The 26,203-nt window shown below is 46.4% G+C and overlaps 1 protein-coding gene across 2 annotated transcripts in view; it reads right to left on the reverse strand.

Annotated features, from left to right (window-relative positions):
* Positions 1 to 2,864: 2,864 nt before the first annotated feature.
* Positions 2,865 to 26,203, reverse strand: part of Spred2 (sprouty related EVH1 domain containing 2) — a 105,483-nt gene continuing 82,144 nt past the window's right edge. For both annotated transcript variants that reach the window (XM_034509138.2, XM_076938090.1), the window contains exons 2-6: positions 25,860 to 26,037; positions 17,668 to 17,836; positions 14,876 to 14,940; positions 8,615 to 8,752; positions 2,865 to 6,051 (exon numbers count right to left, since the gene is read on the reverse strand). In XM_034509138.2, the coding sequence (XP_034365029.1) occupies positions 5,395 to 6,051; positions 8,615 to 8,752; positions 14,876 to 14,940; positions 17,668 to 17,836; positions 25,860 to 26,037 (1,207 nt within the window). In that variant the 3' untranslated portion in view covers positions 2,865 to 5,394. The remainder of the gene's footprint in view (positions 6,052 to 8,614; positions 8,753 to 14,875; positions 14,941 to 17,667; positions 17,837 to 25,859; positions 26,038 to 26,203) is intronic.

Here is a 26,203-nt window from a genome sequence, read left to right on the forward strand (position 1 = left end):
GCGGCTGAGGCAGGCACGGAGGCAGGGTGGGCTCCCTGCATTTCAAGGATCTGGCTTAGACTTGCCCACAGGTGGCTAGGGTGGGGGCTCAGCCTGTACAAGGCCCTAGGTTTGATCTCCAGCACTGCTAAGAGGGAAAACAGATCCAGCAGGTGTGGGGTAGATAAACATCTTATTTCACAACCAGAAAGCCCAAAGGCCTGCAGTAAACACACCTGTAGCTCAGGCTGCTTGCACAAGCTCAGGTGTCCATTTCAAGCCTGCCTGCATGCCATGACAAACAGCAAACTGTCCTGCAGGTCCCTTAAACAGGGCTTCAGAGCGCATGCTTTCCCCTGCGAAGTGAGTGGCCTCATTTGGGGGATGGATGTCCACTCCACTGGAGGTCTGACTTAACAGGAGAGAACCCCAGAGTCCATTGGATGTGTCTCGGCAGACAGACAGGTTCCTCTGAGCTGGTACCAGCTCTCTCCACAGAACTGCTTTGACAGAGGTCACTGGCTTTTTTCCATGTTGTACATTCTGGCCGCCCAGAATCCAGCCAGCTGTCTGCCTCTGCAGGCATCACTGACTTAAGATATTCCTAAGTGTCAGGAAGAAAGTGCAGCCAAATTGAGAAGTGCAGTTAGAAAAAGAAGTACGGAGTGACTTGCGGATAGATTAACAAAGTATCTGCGGCATGCTTCAGCCTGCTGTGCCTTGAGTAGGCTGTCTTCTTCAGTGGCCTGGCTCCTCAGGGCCCAGAACAGACAAGGAACCAAGGAAGTGGTCTGGTGCGGCAGATCACATTACGGAACCTCTGAGGGCAGGGTTACTGTACTTGTCAAGGACGGCCTTCATACCCTCTCTCACCTCACCTGACCCGTTTGTTGTCTTTGGGCAGCCACTCCTCCAGCCTGTCCATGTGTGATGTCCAGAGCAGAACAGAGGAAACTAATCAGTGTGAAGAGTGGCCCTAGGAAGAAGTGATCTGTTCTGAGATGCACAGAACAGAAAAGCATCTTGTGACTAGGTGATTCGGATCCCATGTGTGTTTTTTAGTGCAGGTCCCCACCTGTGAGAAGGCACCTGATAGCCTGCTTATCCTTCTATGTTAATCTCTGTTGGCTTCCTGGAACACACTAGCTCAGGCTCCTGGAATTCACTATAGAGCACAAGCCAAAGTCAAAGCAATCCTCCTGTCTCAGATTCTTAAATGCTACAATTATAAATAAACGTCACCAACCTTGCTTAAGGTGGGTTTTGTTGTTGTCTGGTTGGTTGGTTGGTTTTGTTTTTGTGAGACAGGGTTTCTCTGTAGAGAAGGTTTCAAACTCAAAGATCCTCCTGCCCTGGGATTAAAGGTGTGAGCTACTACTGTCTTAAGATGGTTGGTTATTTGGTTTAAGATTTTTATTTTTTTCTGTATGAGTGTTGTATGTATGTATGTATGTATGTATGTATGTATGTGTACTTGTTATGTACCCGGTGCCCATAGATGGCGCAGGTGAGCCCTCTAATGGTGAGTCAAATGCTCTTACCTGCTGAGTGGCTCTGGAGTCATCTTTGCCTCAACACAATGTCTCAAGGCTCAATACTTCAAAGTCACTTTAAAAGTAAATGTTTTGTATCACTCAATAAATTCAACAGATGTTGGGCAGAAATGACCATGGGTTAAAAAGGAGGCTCAGTAGTGAAGAGTGGTCCATGCCTGTCTGTATGTAGGATGGCTCCACTCTCGATTGCTCCTGGTAGGATTTTGTCTCCCTTGGCAAGGGGGAAAGGAAGAACAAGTAGCTGGATTTGGGTTTTGTAAAATTTATACCAAAAGAGACCGACCAAGAAAGGTAGTCATCAGACAGCAGACTTTCTGGGGGCTTGGTCGATCAACATCACCTCTCTCTATACAGAATTAGTGAGAATTGAACATGAATGCTTCACTTTGTGGAGGGATAAAAATGAGGGTGACAGCAGGAGCCAGCCTGGTTCCTGGTGTTTTAGTCCCGGTACATTCCTGAAGCAGTGGGAACAAGCAGGCCATTTTCCATGTGGGGAGGGACCCAGGAGCTTGGGATAAGGCCCTTTACAGACTTGGGGTCTGTCACTAGCCAGCCCGCATAGGCCTTCTGCCTCGTTGACTTTAGGATCATCTCTCAATTCCCATTCTTAGCCTTGGTGTCATGGCTGTAGAACATTGGGAGGAGCTAGGTCAGTTGAAGGTTTAGGATGTTTCCCCCCATACCAGCTCTTGGGAGAGCCTTAAACATCCTCGTTTCCTAACTTCAAGCAGCCATCTTGCATTTGATATCTGCCAGTGGCTTAGAAACACCTTCCTTTCTGGGGAAAGTTAAAACTAAGATGGAGCGGGGGCTCTGTAAACCTCATTTTAAAAAAGAACACCAGTAAGTTCTATGGAGAAACCACTCTTCTTCTGTTACCCTCGAAATACCTATTTCATTTTCTCGTGGGGAAGGCCGTTGTAGCTTTCTGGTATCCAGAGAGCCATTTGGAAAGTGAGGTGAGAGCTGCCCCAAGACCATGGGCTGGTGTAATCTCTGGTTGTCTTCTGAGAACGGACTCTCATCTCCATCCCCATCTGGGCTTCATCAGGGATGAGTAGAAAACAGCTCAAAGGAAGTATAGCCTCTCTCTCAGAGGAGGGCTTGAGGGAGGACTGGCTAGGAGGGAACAGCGTTCTCCCTGTGGAGGGAGGGGACATGTGAGTCTTTCCCTGGGAATATAACCACAGGTGGGAAGGGTCTCACAAAAAGAGACCCACGTCTCATGTTCTTCTTTGAAGGAACATCCATCCATCCATCCATCCATCCATCCATCCATCCATCCATCTTTCCTGTCCAGCCAGACAAATACCCCAAAGCCAATAGTCTGACAGGATGTGTTTATATTTACATGGTACATTTCAAAGCAATGGCTACATTGGTCATACATATTAGAAACCATAAAAAAAGTTAAGAACTAAAATGTACATCATACACTTGTATATATATATTTTTTTACAGAGGTAAAAAGGCTTATTATAAAAAAAAAATCAATACAACAAGGGTTTTAGTATACAGGTAAATGAATTATGCTTCAGGCACTTTAATTTGTTAATGTGAGCAAATAGCTTGGGATGAGAGTCAGGGAAACTTCTGAACAGGAAACCTTTTGGTTAGGTTTTGTTACCACGAATATAAAAATAAAATCTGAATAATTTCTCTCAAATGATTGACGTCAGTATGGCAAAGCTGACTGGGAAAATACTACACACCGTTCAGCTGCAGTGTGGCAATTAAACATATTTACATAAGTGTCCCCATGGCTGTCTTTGTGCCCTTAACCGCTGCCTTCACAAACCAAAAAGACGATGCACGGAGTAAGATCCACTAGTGTAACTCTTACGAGGGTGGGGACCAGCAAGGGAGGAAGGAAGCACAAACAAGGACAGAGGCTACGCACGAGGCGACCGGGACGTGCATTCTCACTGAAATAAATAGGGGCACTTGAACGGAGGTCTGAGGAAACAGATTAGTGTTGTGCTTGGTAGAGAGGCCAAAGGGCCCGAGGAGAGTGCCTCAGGCCGGGGACAGTCTCTCTACAGCACTGGAGGCTGGCTGGAGGCAGTCTAGAGTCTCCTAGCACGGAGACCCCGCCATCCACAAAGATGGAGATGGCAGCTTCCCCGCATCTTTTCTACAACAGACAGCCCCAACCAGTCATCCCAACAAAGAAAAAACACCTCCCAATTAATGCGTAAGCATGCTGATATCTACACAGATGATCCGTCTAAAGAAACACAACAGGCGAGCAGAAAACACTGCCAGGAAGGTATGCATGGCTAGCATTTTCCCAGTATGATTGACAGACTGGAAAAAAGCCTTTTCCTTTAAAGACTGATGTCCATGTGCAATAAGGTGTGTGTGTGTGTGGGAGGGGGGATTAAAGGGGACTGCCCCTGCCCTCCACCATTAATCACCATGGGAAGAACAGCCAATGGTGACAAACCCGTCCCCTACAGTCCCCATGGAGTTCTGATTGTACTATGCTAGGTATAGGCAATCACTTTCACTTTTCTTTTTTCAGTAAGATTTGGCTATTCCATATATATGCCCCCCCCCAAGCGAATTAAAAGCCTTTTGCATGGCTCAACGACAGGCATAATCAGTTGGTGACCTACCCTTATCTGTGCACCCCGAGTAGCAAGTGTGGGTGGGTGTGGTAGAAGAAAAGACACTTAGGCATTGAAAGTTTTTTTTTTTTTCTCTTTACATATGGCCTTTTTTTTTTCAAGTATAAATGAAGAATTGAGCCTCAAATTAAAAAACAAAACAACCCCCTTCCCCAAAACAAAAACATGCACCTAAAAAAAAAAAAAATGCAAGCCACCACTGTTTGAATCGATGGTATTTAAAATGCCCTCCTGAATAATATAAAACTGTAGGGGGCTGGGAATGGCTACAGTGTTATTCATAACTTCAGTGTTTTTTCAACTGGAACTTGTTCACAGAACACTGGTTTGTGTTTGAACAACTCGATTTGGTTTGTAAAATAATGAATAAAACTTATCTCACTGATGTGTTATTCTAAGTACTGCTAGGATTTTAGAAGTGGCAACACAATTCTAAAAAGTTCTATTTTACGGAAACTGGGCAGGCTCACAGAAACCCAGATCCTCTCACAAGCCCTGTTCCAAGAGGATGCAGGGCAATCTGAGGATTTTCTTTCCCTTGATTCTCACAAGTTAATCTGGACTTAAGGCTCAAAAAGTCATTTAAAAGGTGACTATTTTGCATCAGTGAATGAATTCACTGGGGGCGGGGGTGGGGGTAGGGGAAGAGAAGATGGCAGGTTAAAGACAAAAGACGGAAGCTGATGTGGGAGGTTTGGTTTTAGGAGTCAAAGTACTGTTGTTTGTGGTACAGGCTTGTTATCCAGCTCACCTCGCATAACGACAATTTGTCGAGATGGTTTCATCATTCGGTCACATCTCTGAGGGACTTATGCTTAGTTAGCGACAGGCAAGCCCAATGGGGAGGGGAAAAAGAAAGCGGTCACGGAGCAGGGAAGGAAAAAAAAAAAAAATCAATAAACCTCTCCAAGTCTCCAGAACCAGAAAGGTGGGAAGGAGGGGCAGGAAACCGAGACTCGGGAAAGACAGCATGATTATAGGCTGGTAAAATACACGAGTCTACCTCGAAGGCTCCTTTCCTCAGAACACTGCGAGGAGGGTATGTGGCTGACACAGGGGGCGGCAGCTACCCCAGGTTTGGAATGATGTCACCAAGGGACCACGGAGCCTGGCCTCCTCTTATTGGCCTTGCCGTTTAGAGTTGGAAGGGAACCAGGGAGACGATGGGGGAGTACGCAAGAGACAATTTTGCCTGTGGATGGAGAAGCGGAAAGGAGGCAAACCAGTCACGCAGCGGCTTTGTGCTTACCACCACAACACCTGCACATCACTCCACAGTGGTGGCAGGCCCGGAGGGGAAGGTAACAGCACATACAAGGGGCCAAGAAGGACAAGGCAATTAGAGCCATCCACCGGAGGCAAAACTTCTCGTCGCTTGTGTCACACGAACAAGGGTCAGTGTAATCTCCCTCGGGGTCGGACATACAGTGGTACAGCATGCTGTCGGCGCACCACATACAGCTCACCCGGCGAATGCAAGTTCTCACAGCATCGGGCGCATCCTGGCAATGGCCCCTTCGGTTCTCCTCATGATTAAACATGTCCCTGCAGTACACACACCGCGACCGTTCGCCGTTCTCCTTCCGGCGACGGGACTTGGCCCTGGGCGGCTGTGTTTTGATCACACCGCCTTTGGGATCCTCGCCGAAGCCAAAGTCCGAAGAATCAACATAAGGATAGGTATATTCGTGTTTGGGGACTTCGCCCTTGGCGAAGCGCACGTAGGAGTCTGCGTCTTCTGCGGTGTCCAAGTATTTGCCGCGAACTGGCGCGTGCCGGTAATCTTCATAACCCGTCATCCAGATCTTTTCTCGGGGGTTGATGCGAACAATTTCTTCATCATCTTCTGGGAAGGTGACCTGCGGGTAGGACCGCGGCAACCGCTGTTCAGGGAAAAACCAGACAATGTTACAGCCCGGGGCGCCACTGACAGCCGGCCGCCGCCAAAGACAGAAAGCGGCAAAGAAAGATCCCTGGACTCTTCAGAGCATTTTACGAAAAGACAGGAAATGAAATAAGCTTGCCAGATCCACGCGCTTTCTTGTGAGCCAAACCCGGCAGATTTGCCCTTCCTGTTAGAGTGATCACGTACATTGGATGGTCGGCCCAATTTGGGAGCAGTTTGAGCCCAGCTGGTAATTCTCACCCAGCAAGATAGAGCCCCGGAGTTGATCAGTCCTGAGAATCCCATAACCCAGCGGGAGACCACGCTTGTAATCCCAGGATTTGGGAGGTGGAGGGAAACCATTGCATTCAAGGTCATCTTCTGCTACACAGTGAGTTCTCTGCCAGCCTGAGCTACAAGACCCCATCTCAAAACACGAGTAGAATTTGGTAAATCCAACATTTCCGCCCGAAGAGGAAAGATCTTCCTATCTTACTTCTAATCCCCACCTCCTGTCTCTCTCAGGTCAGCTGCTCCCAGATCCTGTGCGGATCCAATCTCTAAAAATGGCCAGCAGTTCTGTACTCGCTTTTATGCATTTGTGCGTCTGTCTTTTCGATCAGATTACAATGTGCAAGCTAGTGAACCTTGTATGCTGTTTTCTTTAAAAAATATTTTAAAGAAATCCGTACAAATGCCACTTGCTTTTTTAGAGTCAGGGTCTTGCTGTGTAGCCCGGCTGTCTTGGAACTCACAGAGATCTGTCTCTGTCTCTGTCTCTGTCTCTGTCTCTGTCTCCCTCCCTCCCTCCCTCCCTCCCTCCCTCCCTCCCTCCCTCCCTCGCTGATGCTTAAAAACAAAATCACAGTCAGGTGTGGTGGTATGGTTTTGATCCTAGCACCCAGGAGGTAGAGGGACGTGTATCTCTGTGAGTTCTAGGACAGCCAGGGCTCATAGTGAGACCCCATTTATTTAGTGGGTGTGCATCCCACAGCACACATGTAGGGGTCAGAGAGCCATTCTATTAAGTTGATTCTCTTGTTCTACCCTTTACGTGGGTTCTGGGGATCAAACTCAGGTCTGTGGGCTTATTGTTCGGCAAGCACCTTTGCTGTAAGGGATCCCTCACTGGCCCTTTACAAAAGAAAATATATATATATATATATTTTTTTTTTGGGGAGACAGGGTTTCTCTGTGTAGCCCTGACTGTCCTGGAACTCACTCTGTAGACCAGGCTGGCCTCGAACTCAGAAATCCGCCTGTCTCTGCCTCCCAAGTGCTGGGATTAAAGGCGTGTGCCACCACTGCCCAGCAGAAAAATATTTTTTAAAGAAAACAGCATACAAGGTTCACTAGCTTGCACATTGTAATCTGATCGAAAAGACAGTCGCACAAAGGCAAGAAAGATAAGAGGGTTCCAGATACTCATCAGATTTGACTCCTGGACAAGCATCCTTGATGGTTAATCTCAAAGGTCACTTTGATGAGACTCACCAGAGAGATAGCCTTGTAGGGGGTTATATTGATTAGGTAGGAAGATACACCACACCCACTATGCACCACCATTCCCTAGGCAGGAATTTAGGACTGTATAAAAAGGTGAAGACACCTGAGTGCTGTAGACACAAAATGACCAGGCGCCTTAAACCTGCTGCCTTTTCCACCACCAGCAACAACCCCCAAGTGTTGCGACTGCAGGCCTGTGCACACCTAGTTTTAAAATGAATATTTTGTTGTTGAATTTTTGTTTGTTAAGACGGGGCTTCTCATTTTTAGCTCGATCTGGCTTGGAGTTCATCATGTAGCCAAGGCTGGCCTACCTCAGCCTCCCAAAATCAGGATTACAGGCGTAATGCTACCATGCCCAGATAATAATAAAAGAACATTTTAATGCCAAAATACTAGAAAGCACATAGTAAAGCCATTTAAAAACCACAGGGGGAAAAAAAAAATCTCCCTGCCCAGTGCTTGCTTCTTTTTATTTCAAATTAGCCTAGAGGCCATGTAACCCGCACAGGCACCAATCCACATGATTTACTTGGGAACTTGTTCTACAAAAAAGCCACTTGGTAAATATTTGTTGAATTATTGCATCCAGACTACAGCTATATCTCCCTTGGCAAGACTGGGCCTGGAGCCCACATGCCAGGGGGGTAAGTAGGAGTGCAACATTCTTTAGCTTTGACTGGGGCCCTGTGATTTCACAGCCAGAAGGCCCCTTGGAGGGAGGAACACAGATGGAGCCTTGCAGAATTCTCACCTAGGACTTCCCCTCCCCGCCCCCACACCGGTCGTCACGTTCTCATCCTCATGTTCTCATCAATAAATTACGGATGCTCACACCCTGCCTCGTGGGGGTGATTTGGATTAAGATTAAGCCATGCAGAGCACACACAGGCTAAGACAAGGTATTGTGTGAGAGTAAGCTGCTACCACCGACAGCACTTCCACCACAGAGAAGGGGACGGTAGGTGGGCAGAAATGGCTTGGGCCGGGGAGAAGTGAGAAGGCCAGGGCAGAGCTCTCCTTGTGTTTCCAGAGGAATGAAGTGTCCTGCTCACCTGGTCAGGGTGGTAATGGTCCATGGGGTATGGGTCAAGGGTGTAAATCCTCCGATGCTCACAAGATGTGGGGGAGGAGATTGTCCTTGTATTCGGCTCTCTCTTCTGTGAGGAATTAGAAGAACTGTCTGTAGCTGTCTGTTTGGAGAGAAGCAATACATAGTTCATCAAAAAACAAAAAACAAGCCCCACTCAGTAGGTACAAGTCCTGGACCAGGAGATGCTATTTCCTGGAACCTACAGCATGTGAAGTGATTCAAAAAATTTGTCCTCTGACCTCATTTACCATGGCACATGAGTACACACGAGCACACACACACACACACACACACACACACATACACACACACGAACAATTATAAAACATACAAGCTCTAACATGCAGTAATTCAAACACTATCTGTTTCCTGGCTGCGACATCTCTCTGTACCTTCCAATCCCTGTAATTTATTTTTAAGCATCTATTTATTTTTGAGACAGGGTCTGGCTGCATAGCCCTGGCTGGCCTGGAACTCATTATATAGCCCAGACCTGCCTCTGCCTCCCCAGTGCTGGATTAAAGGTGTGTGTTGGGGGCTGGAGAAATGGCCCAGGGGTTGAGCACACTTGCTGTTTTTTGCAGAAGATCCAGGTTCTCATCACCCACATCAGATAGCTTCCACTGCCTGTAACTCCAATTCTGGGGGAATCTGATGCCCTCTGCTGGCTGCCAAGGGCCTAGCTTATTTCATTTTTAATAATGTGCACGTGAGTGTAGGTGCCCATGGAGGCCAGCAGAGGGCACTATATCCCCCTTGGCGCTAATAGGCGGGCAGTTGTGAGCCAGCCACCTTAGCTGGGTACTAGTAGTAGTAGGTGCTTTTAACCTTTGAGCCATCTCACTCTGTCTGTTCCTCACTCCCAATCTTCCTCTGTCTCTGTTCCCCCTTCCCCATTTCCCTCCCCTCTCTCCCTCTCCCTGTGCTGACTTGGTCTTTTGACTCTTCATCTCAAGCATTAGAATTATAAAACGCGAACCAACCAGACTGTCTCAACGTGAAGTCGTTAGCTCAATGGTTGGAGAGGCCCAGCAGCAAGGTTTTGGAAAGACAAGCTGGTTTTCTAAATTATAAAACCTATACTGGGCCATGGAAGAAGGGCTAGATACTTGGTTCCTTTCAGGCACTCTGGTGTGACTGGGCATGGCTGATCCATTTATAACCTTGGCTTCCAGACACCATGATGAAGAGACGTATATCAAGTGGAAATAAAAGCCTGCTTCCCCAGCCCCTCCTTTTGAGACAGCAGGGTTTGTCTATGCAGCCCTGGCTGTCCTTTACTTTCAGGGATTGGCCTTTTCCTGGTGAGGACTAAAAACGTAATGGGTCTTTCTTGTGGGATCTTGGAAACTAAGAATTCTGAGAGAAACATGGACAATGGAGGCCTAGCCCTCAGGGTTTCAGAGGGTAGCATAGATACTATCTAGACTTGGGATAGGGGGTGTTACTGTAATACTTTGGCTAAAAATGTATGTGTGCTGATCATCTGGGGCTCAGGAATCAACAGTGATCAACAAGAGATCAACACCACTGAGGTGAGCCTGTGCTTCCCTGGGACAGTGGGGTGCTGGCCAAGCTGGGGCTGAGAAGTCAGCTGTGATTACTGAGAGGAAACTATTTCTTAGCTGGGTGCTGGTGGTGCATGCCTTTAATCCCAGCACTCAGGAGGCAGGGGTAGACAGCAGATCTCTGTGAGTTCAAGGCTAGCCTGGTTCAGACCAAGTTCCAGGACAAACAACAGAATCTCAGAGACAGAGCAGCAGCTAGTCCAGAGTTTCTGGTGAGGCCTGACAAGAAAGACATGGGCAGGCACAGGCTTGAAGACAGGCTTGAAATAGAGAGGACACTGGGGGTGCAGGGAGAGCAGACGATGTTGGCAAATGCCAACAATATGCACAAGCAGGCATCCTCCTGCAGGAAGACAAGCTGGTTTCTCATGTTGAGAAGTGAAAAGGACAGGTTGGTTCCAAGAATAACTCTGACACTAGGAAAGTGTTCGGGCAAAGTCAGGTCAACGCTTTGTGAGCCCACATGGCCACACAACCCCTCCACAGGGCAGCCATGTGTGTGCTCCTTTGTCTAGGTCTAGTTTATGTATTTGACTATTTTCTGTTACTAAAACAGAATGCCCAAGGCTGGTCGCTTTATAAAGCATTCTTTAACTCATAGTTCAAAACCATAGAGCTGCAGTGGGTAGGGCAGTGGGTAGGCTCTGGTGAGGGCCCCACCTTTCAAGATTATAATGGTAGAGACCAACTATGGTCTCTCAAGAATAGCACCATTCTGAGGGCAGACTCTTCAACCTCCTACCAGGCCCCATTCCTAAAAGTTTCTACCAACTCTCAACACTACCATACTGGGGCTGACTAAGCAGTAACATGTAAACCCTTTCAGGGGGGAGGGAGACACACACTCCAACTGGTGTCCCCAGTGTGTAAGTTAAGCAATGTGTGCTCTTAAGTACCCACAGTGTCCATAGCATCCTGTGACCCTCAAGTCCCAAGGAATGCTGAAAACCAGAGATACCTCTGGCCCCAATGGCAGAGACAGAAAACATGCATGCTTGAACTCTCCAGTGATAACTCTGAGGGTTTCCCTAACGCATATGGTCACCTCTGGGGGGAAAAAAAAAATCCTAATTCTCAAGAATCCAAAGAGGGGGATGCTGATAAGAATCCCATTTGTCTTCCACAAAAAGTCTCAAACGCTGCATCCACTCAGGAAGCAGCTGACTACTCAGGCTGTCAAACGCTGCTTGTTCCCTTGGCTCACACTTCAGACGCCATTACTGTCTTGGGACACAATGTGTAGTTACAGCGAGCTCAGCAGTGAATGGGAATCTGGCATGCCAGCCCCTACCACTCTCCCATCTTTCCACAGTCAACAGCCTTGGAATCAAGATGGGCCTGTTATAAATAGGCCCATGTTTGCAAATAGGCAAGTGACCCCATAAACCAGGTCTACATGGAATGCAATCTGTTACGGGGTGCCTTTCTCTGGAGTCAGTCTTTCCCCAGAGCAGTGTGAATCCCCTGCAGCTTAAAGGGCAAGTGGGGCTGATTCTGGCATCTGTCACCCTTCCCTTCCCACCCTCGCCTTCGCCTATAAATCACTTCTGGCAGGTAGCTGGGAAGCAGCTGCGAATTATGATTTTGCTCTAGAGCACAGGAAACCGCCTTTAACCTGCCTGCTGTTGTCTGTCTCCCCAAACGTGACAAAAGAACAGATGTAAGCAACCTGCCAACTGCTGAGAGGATCCGCTCGGAGCACTAGAGGAAGCCAGTGTCTACCAGTCATATCCACCAGCGGCGCCAAGGAAGGACAGCCCCACGTACAATGCTCCTGTTGTGTCCGGACCGTGATACCCCACAGCTCACACTCTTGCCTCGTTTGTCCCCAGAGCTCCCTAGACCAGATCCCTTTCCAGAATCTTGTGTAAATCACAGTCCTGCTCAGTCGCGTCAGAGTGAGGGGTTTTCTGAGCCCATCTTATGTGTAGACTAGACTACCTTCCGCAGTCTGCCCTCGGCCCATTCTTAGATGTCTTGTGGGTCAAACTCAATTTTGTACACCCTGCCACTGGCTGTGACCACACGTGACTTCCCTCACACACCTGTACAGTCCCAAAGCGGTGTCGTTCCCACCGAGGGCCACAAAACGCAAATGCAGAGAAACAAATTTAATCAACTACTCCTAATATTTTAAGATGTCAAGTTAAAACAAAAAACAGCTTACAAAAGGGAGTCTGGGGGCAACTGGGTAATTATAAAGGAAACATTAGACACTATGAAATCCTAGTGCTGTCCTTGTGTATGTAGTGTAGACGAAGCCTTGTTACATTTAAATACCGTCATTCAGCTTCATTTCCTGTTTCACTTTAGGTTTACAAACCAAAGTGAATTCTAGGTACTGAGATTCCCTATATATTCTGTGTCTCACACTACGCAGCGACTTCGCCCACCAGATTGTGTTGTTAAAATTCAGTACACTGTCCAGGTGTGCTGGTGCCTTCAGTTAATCCCAACAATAGGAGGCAGAGCAGAGGCAGGTGGATCCTTATGAGTTCAAGGCCAGCCTAGACTACAAAGCAAGCTCCAGGTCAAGCCAGGGCTACACAGTAAAACCCTTTCTCAAAACAAACAAAGAAAGCAAGCAAATAACCAACTAACCCAAAAAGCAAAAACAAAATCCCAACTACAAAGTCAGTGAACCACACCAGTGTGTTTGCCCCTGGATCTCAGTTTTCCTTATGGCCCAGTGTGGCTGTTACGTATTCTGTGAGTTTAGAGAGATATCTAGCGACTACTATCAGTACAGGCTGGTCACTCTAACATCCTCCCTGAAGATGATCTTTATTATTATTTTTTTAAAGGGATATGTGATAAGGATGGGCTGGAGGGATGGTTCATCGGGCAAGGGTGCTCTTCCAGAGAGTGGGAGTTTAGTTCCCAATATCTGCATTGGGCCGGGGGGGGGGGGGGGGGGGGGGGGGGGAGAGTTACCAACCATTATTAACTACAGCTCCAGGGGATAGGATAGCCTCTTCTGGCATCCAAATACATGTAGTGTTCATGTGCACGAACACACATATAAAGACAAACATATATAAATAAAAACAACCAAACGTTAAGAATATAGGAGAATTTACATTGAACTGGATCAGTAAAACATTTCTGTGTGTGTTTATGAGCCCTTGTGTATGTGTGTGTTGCACTTTTATGGTTAATACTCATGCTGGCCTGTGAGGTGACAGTCCGCCAGAGAAGTGCTTGTCCTGCAAGCCTAGAGACCCAGGTTCAATCCCTCAGTCCCCACCTAAAGGTAGTGGGAGAGAATAGACTCTATTCAGAACACTGTGGCACCCACGCCCACCTTCACAGCAGGCACAGATAGTAACACAATAACAAATAAACAGAATTTAAAAGTAATATACTGATATAATATACCTAGTACTATACTATACTAGTAAGGGACTGACTATTGGAGCATCTAGATTAGGCTAGCCTCCAGCTGTGCCTGTGAAAAGTTATCTTCATTATGTTAATGAGATGGGTGGATCCACCCTACAGGTGGGCAGCATCATTCCCAGGCTGGGGGTCCTGGACTAAACAAAAGGATGAATTCAGCCAAGCAGTGGCATCCATGGTTCTCTGCCTGTTTTTCAATAGCAGATGCAATGTGACCCCATTCTCAAGTCCCTGTTGAAATGGCTCCTGCCTTGATGGCCTGTAGCCAACCCTCACCTGTGAGCCAGAGTACCCTTCTCTTCCATAAGATACTTTGCTTAAGCAGAGTCACAGGAATAGAACTAACAGGTACAGATCGAGCCAGTTTGCTAGGGAGACAGACCTGCTGAATCTAGGTGCTGTGCACGAACAGGCACTATGCCATTCTTTAGATTTTTCACCAAAACAAACAAACAAACAAACAAAAAACCCAAACAAACAAACAACAACAAAAACCCACAACAAAAAAGCCACCCAAACAGGAAATGAAATAGGACAAGACCAGAAAGTATAGAATAAAGGTGAGCTTTCAGGATCCACTGATGTGTAAGCCTGCTGGGTCACAACCATGCCTTTCTCATTGCAGGTCAAGGAGCTGGACCCCCAGATGCTGCTTAGTGTCCACTCACTGCTCCAAGCACAGGAGATGAGCAAACAGCCATCTTCAGAAGCACGGGATTTCCACAGAGAAGGAAGCGGAGTAATCATTTTGTCCTAGTTACATCTCATTATCTGAAACGTTGTCTACATGATGACCTGACATCAGGCCTTCCATTTCAGCATGCAGACTCACTTGCTAGTGCATGCATGTGCACCCCCCCTCCCCCCCCCCCCCCCCCCCCCCCGTCTTGGTTTTCCTTTCAGCAATAGTGTGCTCATAGAAGATTTGCAAAGAGGGTGGCCAGCTATTCTGGTCTGCCTGGGACTGCCCGGCACAAACCAGAGGAGATGCCCCTGAGAGTGCCAGGAGTCCTCAGGACCTGAACTTTGATGGTCTGGGAGTGTGGACACTGACTGCCGTGCTGCATGGTGGGCTGTGTCACTTCACGTATGAGAGAGGTGGTCAAGACCAGAAAATGAAAAGCTGGGATGACAGAGTTTTCTGTAATAGCAGCCACATGACAACAACTGCAAGTGCCACAATGCAAAGTGTCCACAACGGGCGACTTCTCTGATAGTCATCCCCTACGGAGAACCAAAGGGCAAAGGAAACTCACAGTGAAGACGTCATCGTCTCCGAGCTCAGCTTCGTTATGGAGAGTGGACGAGGAGGTTGTTGAGCCTGAAAAGACAAGAACGTAAAGAGATCAATCAAGCTGCGGATACTTGACCCTGATCGTTCAAAAAGCGGTAAGTGTGGTGGCAGGTTTTTCTGTTCTTTACTACTGAGGACTGAACCCAGAAGCTATGCATGCTGGCTAGCATGCAGGGCCTCTACTAAAAGATGGCAGTACCCCAGAGGCTCCCTACCACTGAACTGTCTCCAGAACTTACTTTTCAGGCCCCTGACCACAGCGTATAATCCCATGGGAACTCAGTGCTGTAATTCATTCTTCTTGGCGCCAGCTACGATGCTCCCTACACTAACTTTGCCTGCTGTGGTTCCCATTACGCTGAGCCTGCCCACTCCGCTGAAGGGCTCACATCAGCCCCAGTGACCTCAAGGTCCCAGCAGAGCAGGGAAAACCCAAAGGCCTCCCACCTAGACTGGCCTAGGAGAAGTTGGGCTCTGTTTCCTTGATAAGGAAGTTTCTACTGATAAGGACATCCTGACTGACTAGCTCACCCTGGTTCTGAATTCAGACACTGCACTGTCTCTGGCCACACTATGGGAGCTGGGTTGTGCTCCCAACCACCTGGCTTTGCTTTTCCAGGTCAAAATTAAGGTTTCTGCTAGAAAATCCAGCTAGTCACACATCATGAAATAATCTGGTGATTCAAATTCAACTTTCTCGATCACCTCTTTATCCAGAATGCAAATTAGTGCAGCAAACCCCTTTCTCCCACTAATAAGAGCCAGTAATGTGGGAATCAATCCAGTAGATACACCTGAAGAGAAATTTAAGTCTTTATAAAAATGTATAAAATTGTGTGCATGCCTGTGTGTGCACACACAAGCACATGAAAACAAAACCGCCATTTGCATCTGTGTGTTTGGAGGACAACTTGTGGGGTCAGTCCTTTCTTTCTCCTACATGGATCCCAGGAGTCAAACTCGGGTTGTCAGGCTTGGCGGCAGGCACCTTTACCCATGAAACTACCTCCCTAGTACACATCTCATTTCCTAAGCAAAGGAAACATCTTTGGTGACCATTTCTTCCAATTCTGACTCTGACGTCCCTATGCCTCAGGGTCCCTGTGCCAGGAATCCTGAGATTTGTAACTGAATTGTACAGAAAAATTTGAATGTTTGTGGCTTAAGGCCTTGCAGCCTGGGGCCGTGGAGCACGGCCTGCACAGAGCCTGTGCCCCGGGCACAAACAACCCTTTCTACTTTTAACAGATTGACAGTGTTGTCTCTGCACGCTCCTCAGTTAAAAACAGGCTGAATCACCATTTCATAATATCAGTATTTCACCATTTTCTTTTCCCAAAGCTTGTAATCACTGGATGTGTGTGGAGGGTTTTGTGCACATCTATGTTTGTGGCATTAACTGTGTTTGGTGTCCCTGGAGGCCAGAAGATGATCCTCAGAAACTAGAATAAGAGATGGTCATGTACCACCTGTGCCGGGAATCGAACCCAGGTACTCAGGAAGAAGAGCAAGTACTTTTTAACCACTGAGCCATCTCTCCAGCCCTGTTTCATTATCATCTAATCACCATTAGAAATTCAGTAATAAGATGCTTTCCCTCTTAAAATATTTCTCCTGTATGAAATAATCCATTCTCGTTAGTAATAGCTGCAGGTTGTTGATAAACTCTAAGTATATTGTAAAAGCACTTTCTGTTTTACTTTTCTTAACTCCTACCTTATTTATTATCAGCATGTTTGTGAGTGCAGGCACGGCTGTGCCACAGTGCCTGCGTGTGGAGGTCAGAGGACAGGTTATGTGAGTCTCTGCTCTTCCCCCTCTGCAGACTCCAGAGATGGAATTCAGAAGCTGCACATCGGGCTTTGAACAGGAGAGCCGTCTCCGGGTTTCATTATACACTTTCCTGTTTGGTTTTTTGAGACAGGGCCTCTCTAGGTAGTCCTGGCTCCTGGCTGCCCTGGAACTTACTATGTAACTAGGCCGGCCTCAGACTCAGAGATCTTCCTGTCTCTGCCTACCAAGTGCTGGGGTTAAAGATGTGTGCCTACTGTCCCTAAAACAATAAGTAAGAATCCTATTATTTGTTGTTTGTGTACATTTGCATACAAGTAATTTATTCTTGCTGTGTAGAGTTCCAGCTTGTTAACCTACATATTCAAACCACGGGTATGGCTTACATTTCTTTTGAAATTAAAAAAAAAAAAAAAAAAAAAAAAGTATGCGTACGTGTGTTTTACTGGCATATAAGGCTGTGTACCGTATGTGCGCGTTGCCTGTGGAGGCCAGAAAAGGGCACGGGATCCCTTGGAACTTGGGTTACCGGTGGTCATTAGCTACCTTTTGGGCTGCTGGGAGTGTTAGAAACCTAACCTGGGTCCTCTGCAAGAGCAGCCACTGCTCTTAGCCACTGAGCCATCTCTCCAGCTCCGGCTTATGTTCCTCTAATGGAGCCTTTCACGTTACAGATTAGCTACTTACAGAAACAGTCAATAACCCAAAGGCAGCTATAGCCCTGCGTTCCATTCCACAGGTGAAATGGGTGGAGCCCCAGGTCAGCCAGCTAGGCCACTCAAGCTGAACACCCCATGCCCCAACTGCTCACTTGGGGTGTTGGGCAAGTTTTGTCATCTAATGACCTTCCAATGGTCCCAAGCCCTCCTACAAACAAGCCACAGATACAGGATGTCAAGAGTGTTGAATGAAAAATAATCTGGAACACTTCACAGTCCCACTAAGTGGCGGCAAATCCGGTACCTTCTATGAGGTCTTCAATGGCTTTCCTCACGCCCCTGTCAAAGGCTCGTGCATCCGCAGGGCTTTGGAAAGTAAGTCCAAACTTCCTGTTATCAACCTTCCAGTGATGAAACGTCGGGTTGGCTTTGGTGTACACCAAGTCCTTTCTGACATAGCATTCCAATACCACCTAAAGGATTGAAGCACAGGCTGGTTACTTGCGCAACAGCCGTAACAGTGTCTGCTGCAAACCCAATCGAGAACCATCACTGATGGCAACGGACCCTGGCATCCAGGTGTGCACCTCTCTGACCCACTGACACCACTCTGTGCTCACTGTCTGGCTGTCTTCCCACACCACTCCTCTTCCTCCTGCCCCTCCAGTGTCTGGAGGTCTGTACTGATGCCCTTGCCTTCCCTCCTGGTCCCAGTGGGGATCTGTCTCCCTTTGTCAGTCAACACAAGCCGGGAATGAGTTCATCTCTCCTGACTTTCTCCTATCTGGCTCACACCAACCCTGTCTGCTCATTCTCCCTGGCTCAGAACTCCCGTGGGTATCTTCGCCTCCTGTTTCTCTGTCCCCTGCACCATTAGTCACCAAATCCATTTCCTGTGTCTTCCAATGTCCCTGCAGCTCTCCTCTGGTGGTATTATTTCTAACCGAACTTAAAAATTATTAGCACAACCCGATGTTCCTAACGACTGAGTCTAAGGAGTGGTGTTTGATCTTTATATTAACCCTAGGGCTGTTTTCCTAGAATGGGATCGGCAGGAATGTTAGCAATGAGAAGAAGAAAGTGGTCTGAAAACACTAAGGAAGAAAGACAACAGCTCACACTCACTCCCCAGGGCATCTCAAGGACATATACTCAGGTCTTCTCTGCATATTCGCAATGACTCAGCACTCAGTTTAATATTCTCTAATAGTTTCTTGTGTATTAATCTTGATCCCATAATTAGATGGCAAGATATATCGTCACGGAACTGTCCATCTAATTTAGAACTCTAGTTGACAGACACCAGAGTTTATGTCACATCATAGAAGAAGGGAAGCTTTGCAACCAGGCAAATATCAACTTCCCGTTCTCACGTTCTCATCAGTAACAATCTCATGTATTCCCACAGCTCTACTACAGAGATATAGCTCTACACCAGAGTGTTGTAAATCATCGTAAATCTAGATTAAAGACCGGTGCAAATTTCAAGAATATATCAAAGCGAAAAGAAATGATGCTGCCTACTGAATATTACCTTCGAACTAATAACAATATTATAATTGGCTTATCAACAGCAGCACTGGGCTTAATTTTATAACAGAGCATTGAAAGGGGACAGCCCCTCCCAATTCTATTTATGATTACATTGCTTATCATGGTCATTTCCCCTAAAAATAGCACAGGGACTAAATGCCAGCCCAGCCTCATTCCAAACTGAGCAAGTCCAAATAATCAAGGCTTTAATTAACAAATGCCATCCATTTTAGAAACTAAAAAGTTCAATTCAAAGTCTCAAGTTAGCTGGGCGGTGGTGGTGCACGCCTTTAATCCCAGCACTTGGGAGGCAGAGACAGGTGGATTTCTGAGTTCGAGGCTAGCCTGGTCTACAGAGTGAGTTCCAGGACAGCCAGGGCTACACAGAGAAACCCTGTCTCAAAAAACAAACAAAACAAAGTCTCAAGTTATTATCATCACTATTTTACTTTTTTTTTTTTTTTTGCCAACAAAGAGACTCAGTTTCCCAATAGTTTCCAAATGAAAAAACAAAACAAAACAAACAAAAAACAAAACAAAACAAAACATTAGTCTTTGGTTATCATTGTCTAACCTTTTCTTTCTTTCTCCCTTTCTTTCACGCCCCAGGTTGTCCAGACTAGCTTTGAACTCCCATGTGGATGAACATAACTTTCTAAATCCTCTTGCATGCTGGGATCACAGCTTGTGTTACCATGCCTCGTTCATGCCACAATAGGGATAGAACCCACAGTTTTGCATATGCGAGGTGAATACCCTCCCAGCTGAGCCCCTGCACTAGCCTTGAGTTGGGTAATGCAAGTGAATGCCAGAGAGCCCGGCCTTTTGCTTTCCCACTCTTTTATTTATTTATTTATTTTTGTTTTTTTGAGACAGGGTTTCTCTGTATAGCCCGGGCTGTCCTGGAACTCACTCTGTAGACCAGGCTGGCCTCAAACTCAGAAATCCACCTGCCTCTGCCTCCCAAGTGCTGGGATTAAAGGCGTGCGCCACCACTGCCTGGCGCTTTCCCACTCTTTTATCAGTGTCTCTTCCAACCTGTCCCCTACCGCAGCCCCAGCGTCTTGTGCCTGCTTTACATACACACCACATTTGTATTTCAGCTTAGCCATTCCTATAAAGTGCTTCTGCAACTTGTCCTCTGTTTTTCTTAAAAGTATGTCTGGGGTGGGGGTGCTGGAGAGACCGTTCCCAGCATCCGAGGGGGGGTTCACAACTCCAATTCTAGGGGATCTGACACCTCTTCTAACCTCCACGGGGCACCAGGCACACATGCAAATGGCAAAACACTCATGAACAGAAACTATTTTTTAAAAAACATGTCTCAGGTTATTTGTGTGCCTGTATCTGTGCAGCTCAGTGGAAAAAGCATACGTTTAATATGCTTAAGGCCCTATATTTGATTTCTAGCACACACCACCCCCCAAATAAGAGGCAAACCAAAGAAAACCCAGACATTTTAGGAGGTTCAACAGCTGTGTGATGTTCTTCTATCCAGATGTGAATTTATCCAACCATGGTTCATACAAATGACCCCTTTCACACACAATACTACCATCTACACTGCTACATACAAACAGTTCCCCTGGTGGCCTGTGGTGAGTTGGGAGCCTCTCTAGTCCCCAGTGCCTTTCTCGGAGTCTGAAAGGAGAGAGTATCAATCACACAAGCATTTTTGCCAGCATCCCTCTGTGTGTGGAGATTTCTGCAGGTGAGGAATGGGGATATAACTACCACACAGCGGGATGAATATGGCAGCCTGGTGGCTTGGTGCTGCTTAAGGCCGCCACCAAGCATGATGCTAGTTTTATTTACTCAGGAAGGCCCTTTATCCTCTATTTCATGGCATGATGGGAAATACACACGACATCAGCTTCTGTATATTTTCTGTAACACAGTGCTTTGGTAGCACCAATGTAGAAAGTCTGGCTTGCACAGATGCACAGCTGGCACAGACTGGGGATTCTAAGTCTTCCTTCTTCTGACCAGGGAAGCAGAATGGCTGTCAACGTACTGGCTAGTGTGACGTCTAGCTGTGATCTGAGCACCTTCATAGGTACAAATAATTCCTTTCCTTTCTCTTCCATCACCCCCTTTTGGGACAGGGTCTCTCATGTAGCTCAGGATACCCTTGGATTTCATAAATAGCTAAGGCTGTCCTCAAATTCCTGATCTTCCTGCCTCCATGTCTAAGTGAGTATAGGTGCGCTGTATCTGCTCTTTCTGTGAATCACCATTTTTATTAGAAGATCAACCAATTAATCATCCAGACCAAGGATGATTAATTGAGTATTTGGCAGAGATTTTCTTGAAAATGAGCAAAGAAAATAACTTTGCCACCTCCAAGAAAATAACTGCAGTCTCCCACCTTCAATAGTAAGATCTGAATTTCCAAGTTAAAACAAAAATCAGAGTTCTGGACAGCTTGCCATTAAATGCTTTTTGAATTTGTTTTTATTAATGTTTTACTTCATATGTATGGGTGCTGTCTGCATGTATGGCTGTGTACCACATGTCAGATCCTCTGGGACTGGAGTTACATGGTGACAAACTGCCATGTGGGTGCTGGGAATTGAACTCAGATCTTCTCCGCTGAGCCACATGCCCTCTGACTTTCAAATATGCACTGTGGCATGTGTGCAGGCATCATGCACATGTGTGTGATGGAGAGCACATGTACAATGCTATTAATGTGTTTGTGTGTGTGTGTGTGCGAGAGAGAAAAAGAACGTGTGTGTTTGTGTATGCGTGCGCGTACACTGGGGGTGTGGACCAGCTACAGTAGCACATGACTGTAATCTAGCACTGGGGAGGTTGGCGTCTGAAGACTGTAAGTTCAAGGCCAGTAAAGCCTATGTAATGAGGCCTTGTCTCAAAGGAGAAAGGGCTGGGTCTGCAACTCAATCCCTGTGCCTTTCTACCCACAAAGAAAATAAAACTAAAAGAAATGTCTTTCTTTTATACTGTAGGATAAAATGTGTCACCATCCAGAAGACGGGACTAACCCCAGAAAACCAAATGTTCTCCTCTCCAGGCAACTAACTCATGAAGCTACAGTCAGGTATGAGTAAGATGCTCACTCAAGGCAAAGGGCTAACTAGCAGGCTTCCATGGAAGGGAACATTGAAAAAGCATGGCCGGGGAATGTAGCTCAGTTGGAAGGATGCCTTGCTACCATCCAACAAGCTCTGGGTTCCCTGCATCAAATAAAGTGGGGCACAGTAGCACAAGTTTGTATTTTGGGAGATGGAAGCAGGAGGATCAAAAATTCAAGGTCACCCTCACCTAAGAGCCAGCCTGGACTACCTGAATCCCTGTTTCTTTAAAGAAGGGAAGTGCTACTATTTGAGTTGATTCCTACAATCCAAATATAAATATATATATATTTATATTTACCAGAAAAGGGGGCCAGGTCTGGTGGCATAGATTCATAATCCCAACACAGTTTCTTCTTAATCCCAGTATTTGGAAGGTAGAGGGAAGTGGATCAATCATGAGTTTGAGGTCAGCCTGGCTAGCCCAGGCTAGGCAGGGCTGCAAAATTTTAGTTTAGATATAATTTCTCTAGACAACCTGATTTTCTCTATTACCATAAATTCTATAACTAGTTACTTGTTAACATATATGTAGAAGCCACATCAGTTAAACAGGCTCACAGGCTCCAATATGTAACCAAAACAAACACACACAGTACCTTGGAACATTTCCTCATACACTCTTATGAAAAAGGAGCACTTTATGCACGCCCTAGCTGCGTGAGCTAAGGGGAACTAAGTCTCCATCCATAGCTTAGCCGGAAAACCATTGTAGTGTCCTACCTCCTACTCCCCCCACCCCTTAAAGAGGCTTCCTTCAGCCACCAGCCCCTTTCAGAGAGCTTCTACAAAGGCTCGCTGCCCTACAGAAGGTGGGAGATCAAAGAGATGCCACTATATCTGCAAATGGTGTGGGAGTAGAGACAGGGATCAGAACTTCCTGGAGTGAAACACAAAAAGTGGGGGTTAGAAAGATGAAGCACAAGCAGGGTACAGGTGTGTGACTCAAGTACACTGGGCATGGAAGCAGAGTCACACACTTACAGAGGAAACAGGGAGAGGGACGGAGAGATGGAGAAACCTGAAGGTGGGCCAAAAGGTGGGAAGAAGGCATCCTTCAGAAACAGAGGCTGGTCCACAATTCTACGGGAGGTGGCCAATGCCGGCTGCCACTTAAGAAGCAATGTACTACGTTATAAGGTGGAGACAATCTCAATCCCCCCCCCCCCCCCCAGGTGTGGCATGAATATAAACAACGTTTTTTCATGTCAGTTCCTTGGACAAAAAGGTAGATTTGTACTTACTATGTACGTGTAAATTACTGGGAAGACACAAGTTCATAAATGCAGTTTTAAAAGGAAGGAGCTGGGTTAGACAATCTCAAAGGCTGTTTTAAAACTGGGTGTGGTGGCACATGTCTGTAATCCCAGAATTTGGAAGGAGCAGACAGGAGGATTAGAAGTTTAAGGTCAACCTTAGCTACAACACCAGTGTGGGCTATAGGAGAAACTATATATTCTGGCTTTCAAAAAGCCAGAAATGGAGACTATTCTAAGATGCCTTTTTTTTTTTTTTTTTTTTTAACAAGAAGCCAGAGGACTATCAGGAAAAACGGCTCTAAGGATACAGAATCCTTATGAAAAAAATAACTTGTTAACTCAGACTACAAAGGAGGATTCGAGAGGAACAATTTCTACTGAAATTCTGTAGAAGAATACCAGTGAAAGTATAAAAGTCAAGAGACAAATTATTAAAATATATTAATAAACATGGTAGGTAAAGATGAGTGTCTTTATAGCACCACACATACCAAGAGTAAAGTACCAGCAGATAAATATGCAAAGGACATTGACAGATAATTCAGTCATAATGAATAGAACAAAACCACTTATTTTGTGTGTGTGTGTGCACGCGCGCATGCATGTGCGTGATGCATGCGTGTGCCAATAAACACATGTGGAGGTCAGAGGATAATCTACAAGAATCTGATCTCCCCTACTGTGTGGGTTCTGGGGACTGAACTCAGGCCATGAGGCTTGGCTGTCTGTCCCCTCAATCACTGGGCCATCTCGATGGCTGACAGTTACAAATTTTTAACAAGCAGAAAACCATATAAGGTCATTTGCAAGTAATCAAAGGAGATCACTGTTATTCTATCAAACTGATAAAGATTTAAGATCTATGACCTCAAAATGTTAAAGGAAAATCTCACACACCAGTAGCACCCCTATATGTCACAGGTTGTGAAAATCAGCCTCAGCTGATTCTTAAAAAAACCACACAGTTAAATGTGTCTGCATAATACCATGGGACATTAAGGAGATGGTCTGACAGCAGAAGGCCAGGCGAGTGTGAGCAACGTGGAAAGTGAGACACGGAGCTCTTTACAAACCAGTAAAACGAAACACTGCACAGGAGTGCCGCATGCCTCTGCCTTGGTCCCCAAGAACAAGAAATATTTCTATGAGCGCCACCTAACTAAAGGGATAGCGCTGTGCTGGGTTGCGGGCATACGGCAGTAACTTCACTTTTTAAAAAATTAGTGATTGATTGATGGGGGCGGTGGTGGTGTTTGTTTGGGACAGGGTCTTACTATATAGTCCTGACTGGTTTAGAGTTTGCTGTGTAAATCAGGCTGGCCTGACCTCAGCCTCCCCCTCGATGGCATTTAAAGGCGTGCACCATACCTGGCCACTTCATTTTCTTTATAGTGTGGTCACACTGCCTATACTGAGAGAATTCTTAGAAACAAACCAAGTGTGAAGCGGCATTTCAGTTGCTGTCTGCGTTTCCCCTGGGAGACCCTATATCATCAATCACATTTTCAGTCACCGTAGATTTCTGAGTATATACTTCCAAAGACAGGGGGAAGTAACTATGTTTACAGTAATCAGTCTCCAGACGGTTTAGGACTACAGACAGGCAGCACTCTACGGAGAAAGTGCTTGCCTACCATGTGAAGGCTCTGGGTTCATTCCTGAGCAAGAGAGTAAGCAAGAAGTGGAGACAGGCTAACTTAGACTGGGGGTGCACTTTAGGGTTGAAGTGCATGTTCGGCATGCATGGAATCTTAGGTTTGAGCTCTGGTACCACCCAAAAGCAGAATAAACTGGACTTGGAAGGTTTCCCTTCCACCCTATCATAAACCTATGTAACTGGCCATCCAAGTTCCTCCATAAGAGTCTATGGTACCCACCCTGGGTGTAAGAATCACTTCACCTTGAATTTGTCTATAAGCATGCACGATTACTGATGGAAGTGTCCTGTACTGTTTTTTATATTCCTTTACTAAAGACACTTCACTAATTGCTTATGACATGAAAGCTGTATGTGTGCTTTTGTGAGTGGAGGACAGAGGGGGACATGGGTACCCCGCTTTATCACCCTTCATCTTATTCCTTGGGGTGTCTCACTGATCCCAGAGCTAAGGCTGGGTTGTTAAGCCCTGGTGATGCTCCTGTCCTTACAGTGCTGGGGTTAAAAGGTCACAGCCGCCATGTTTTTAGGTGGGTACTGGGATCCAACTCAGGTCTTCTTGTTTGCACACTCTTACGCTTTGGGCCATCATCCCAGCCCCTAGCTCTGGTATCTTTCAGACAATCATTTATTTAGAAGGAACCACTGTTAAGTGATACTCTCTCACACATTATCTTCTACAGAAACCCTGACTCTACAGTTTGTCATATATGACTTGTCATCATAAAGAACATACTTTTGTTTTGAATACCTGTTATAATGGCACACCTTGATTAATCAAAGATGCAAGCAAGATGGTCAAATACCCACATGCACTCTGTATGGTGCGTGGTCAAGAGACTGCCCTGGAAAGGGAAGGCTATATTAAAAATACCAAAGGGAAAGGGCTGTAGCTTTTGTACAGGAATCACTCCTTGCTATTTTAACCGCCACGATGTGTGTTTATCATTACCAGTTTGTCTTTCTGTCGTTCGCCATGGATGAGAAAGCCACTTCGTCCGTTGCCTTCAGGGTGCATGACCTTACACACCCCCACGCGACTGATCCCGCCTCCTTCCTGTGGGAACCATCCCCCGCTGGAGTCATCTCTGGTCATAACCACAGCCTTGACACGCACAATATAGCTGTCACTAAAACGACAAGAAAGGGCATGACAACGGTCTAGTAGCTGCAGAACATGCTTCCCAGGGCAAGACAGCTGCCAGACAATACCTCTCTTGACTTGTCTGCAGAAATACGCCCGACAACAACCCAGAATGGGAGCGCAGCTAGACATTTAGGAAAAACATGACACGC

This window comes from Arvicanthis niloticus, chromosome 7 (assembly GCF_011762505.2).
Source record: "Arvicanthis niloticus isolate mArvNil1 chromosome 7, mArvNil1.pat.X, whole genome shotgun sequence".
Lineage (NCBI taxonomy): Eukaryota > Metazoa > Chordata > Mammalia > Rodentia > Muridae > Arvicanthis > Arvicanthis niloticus.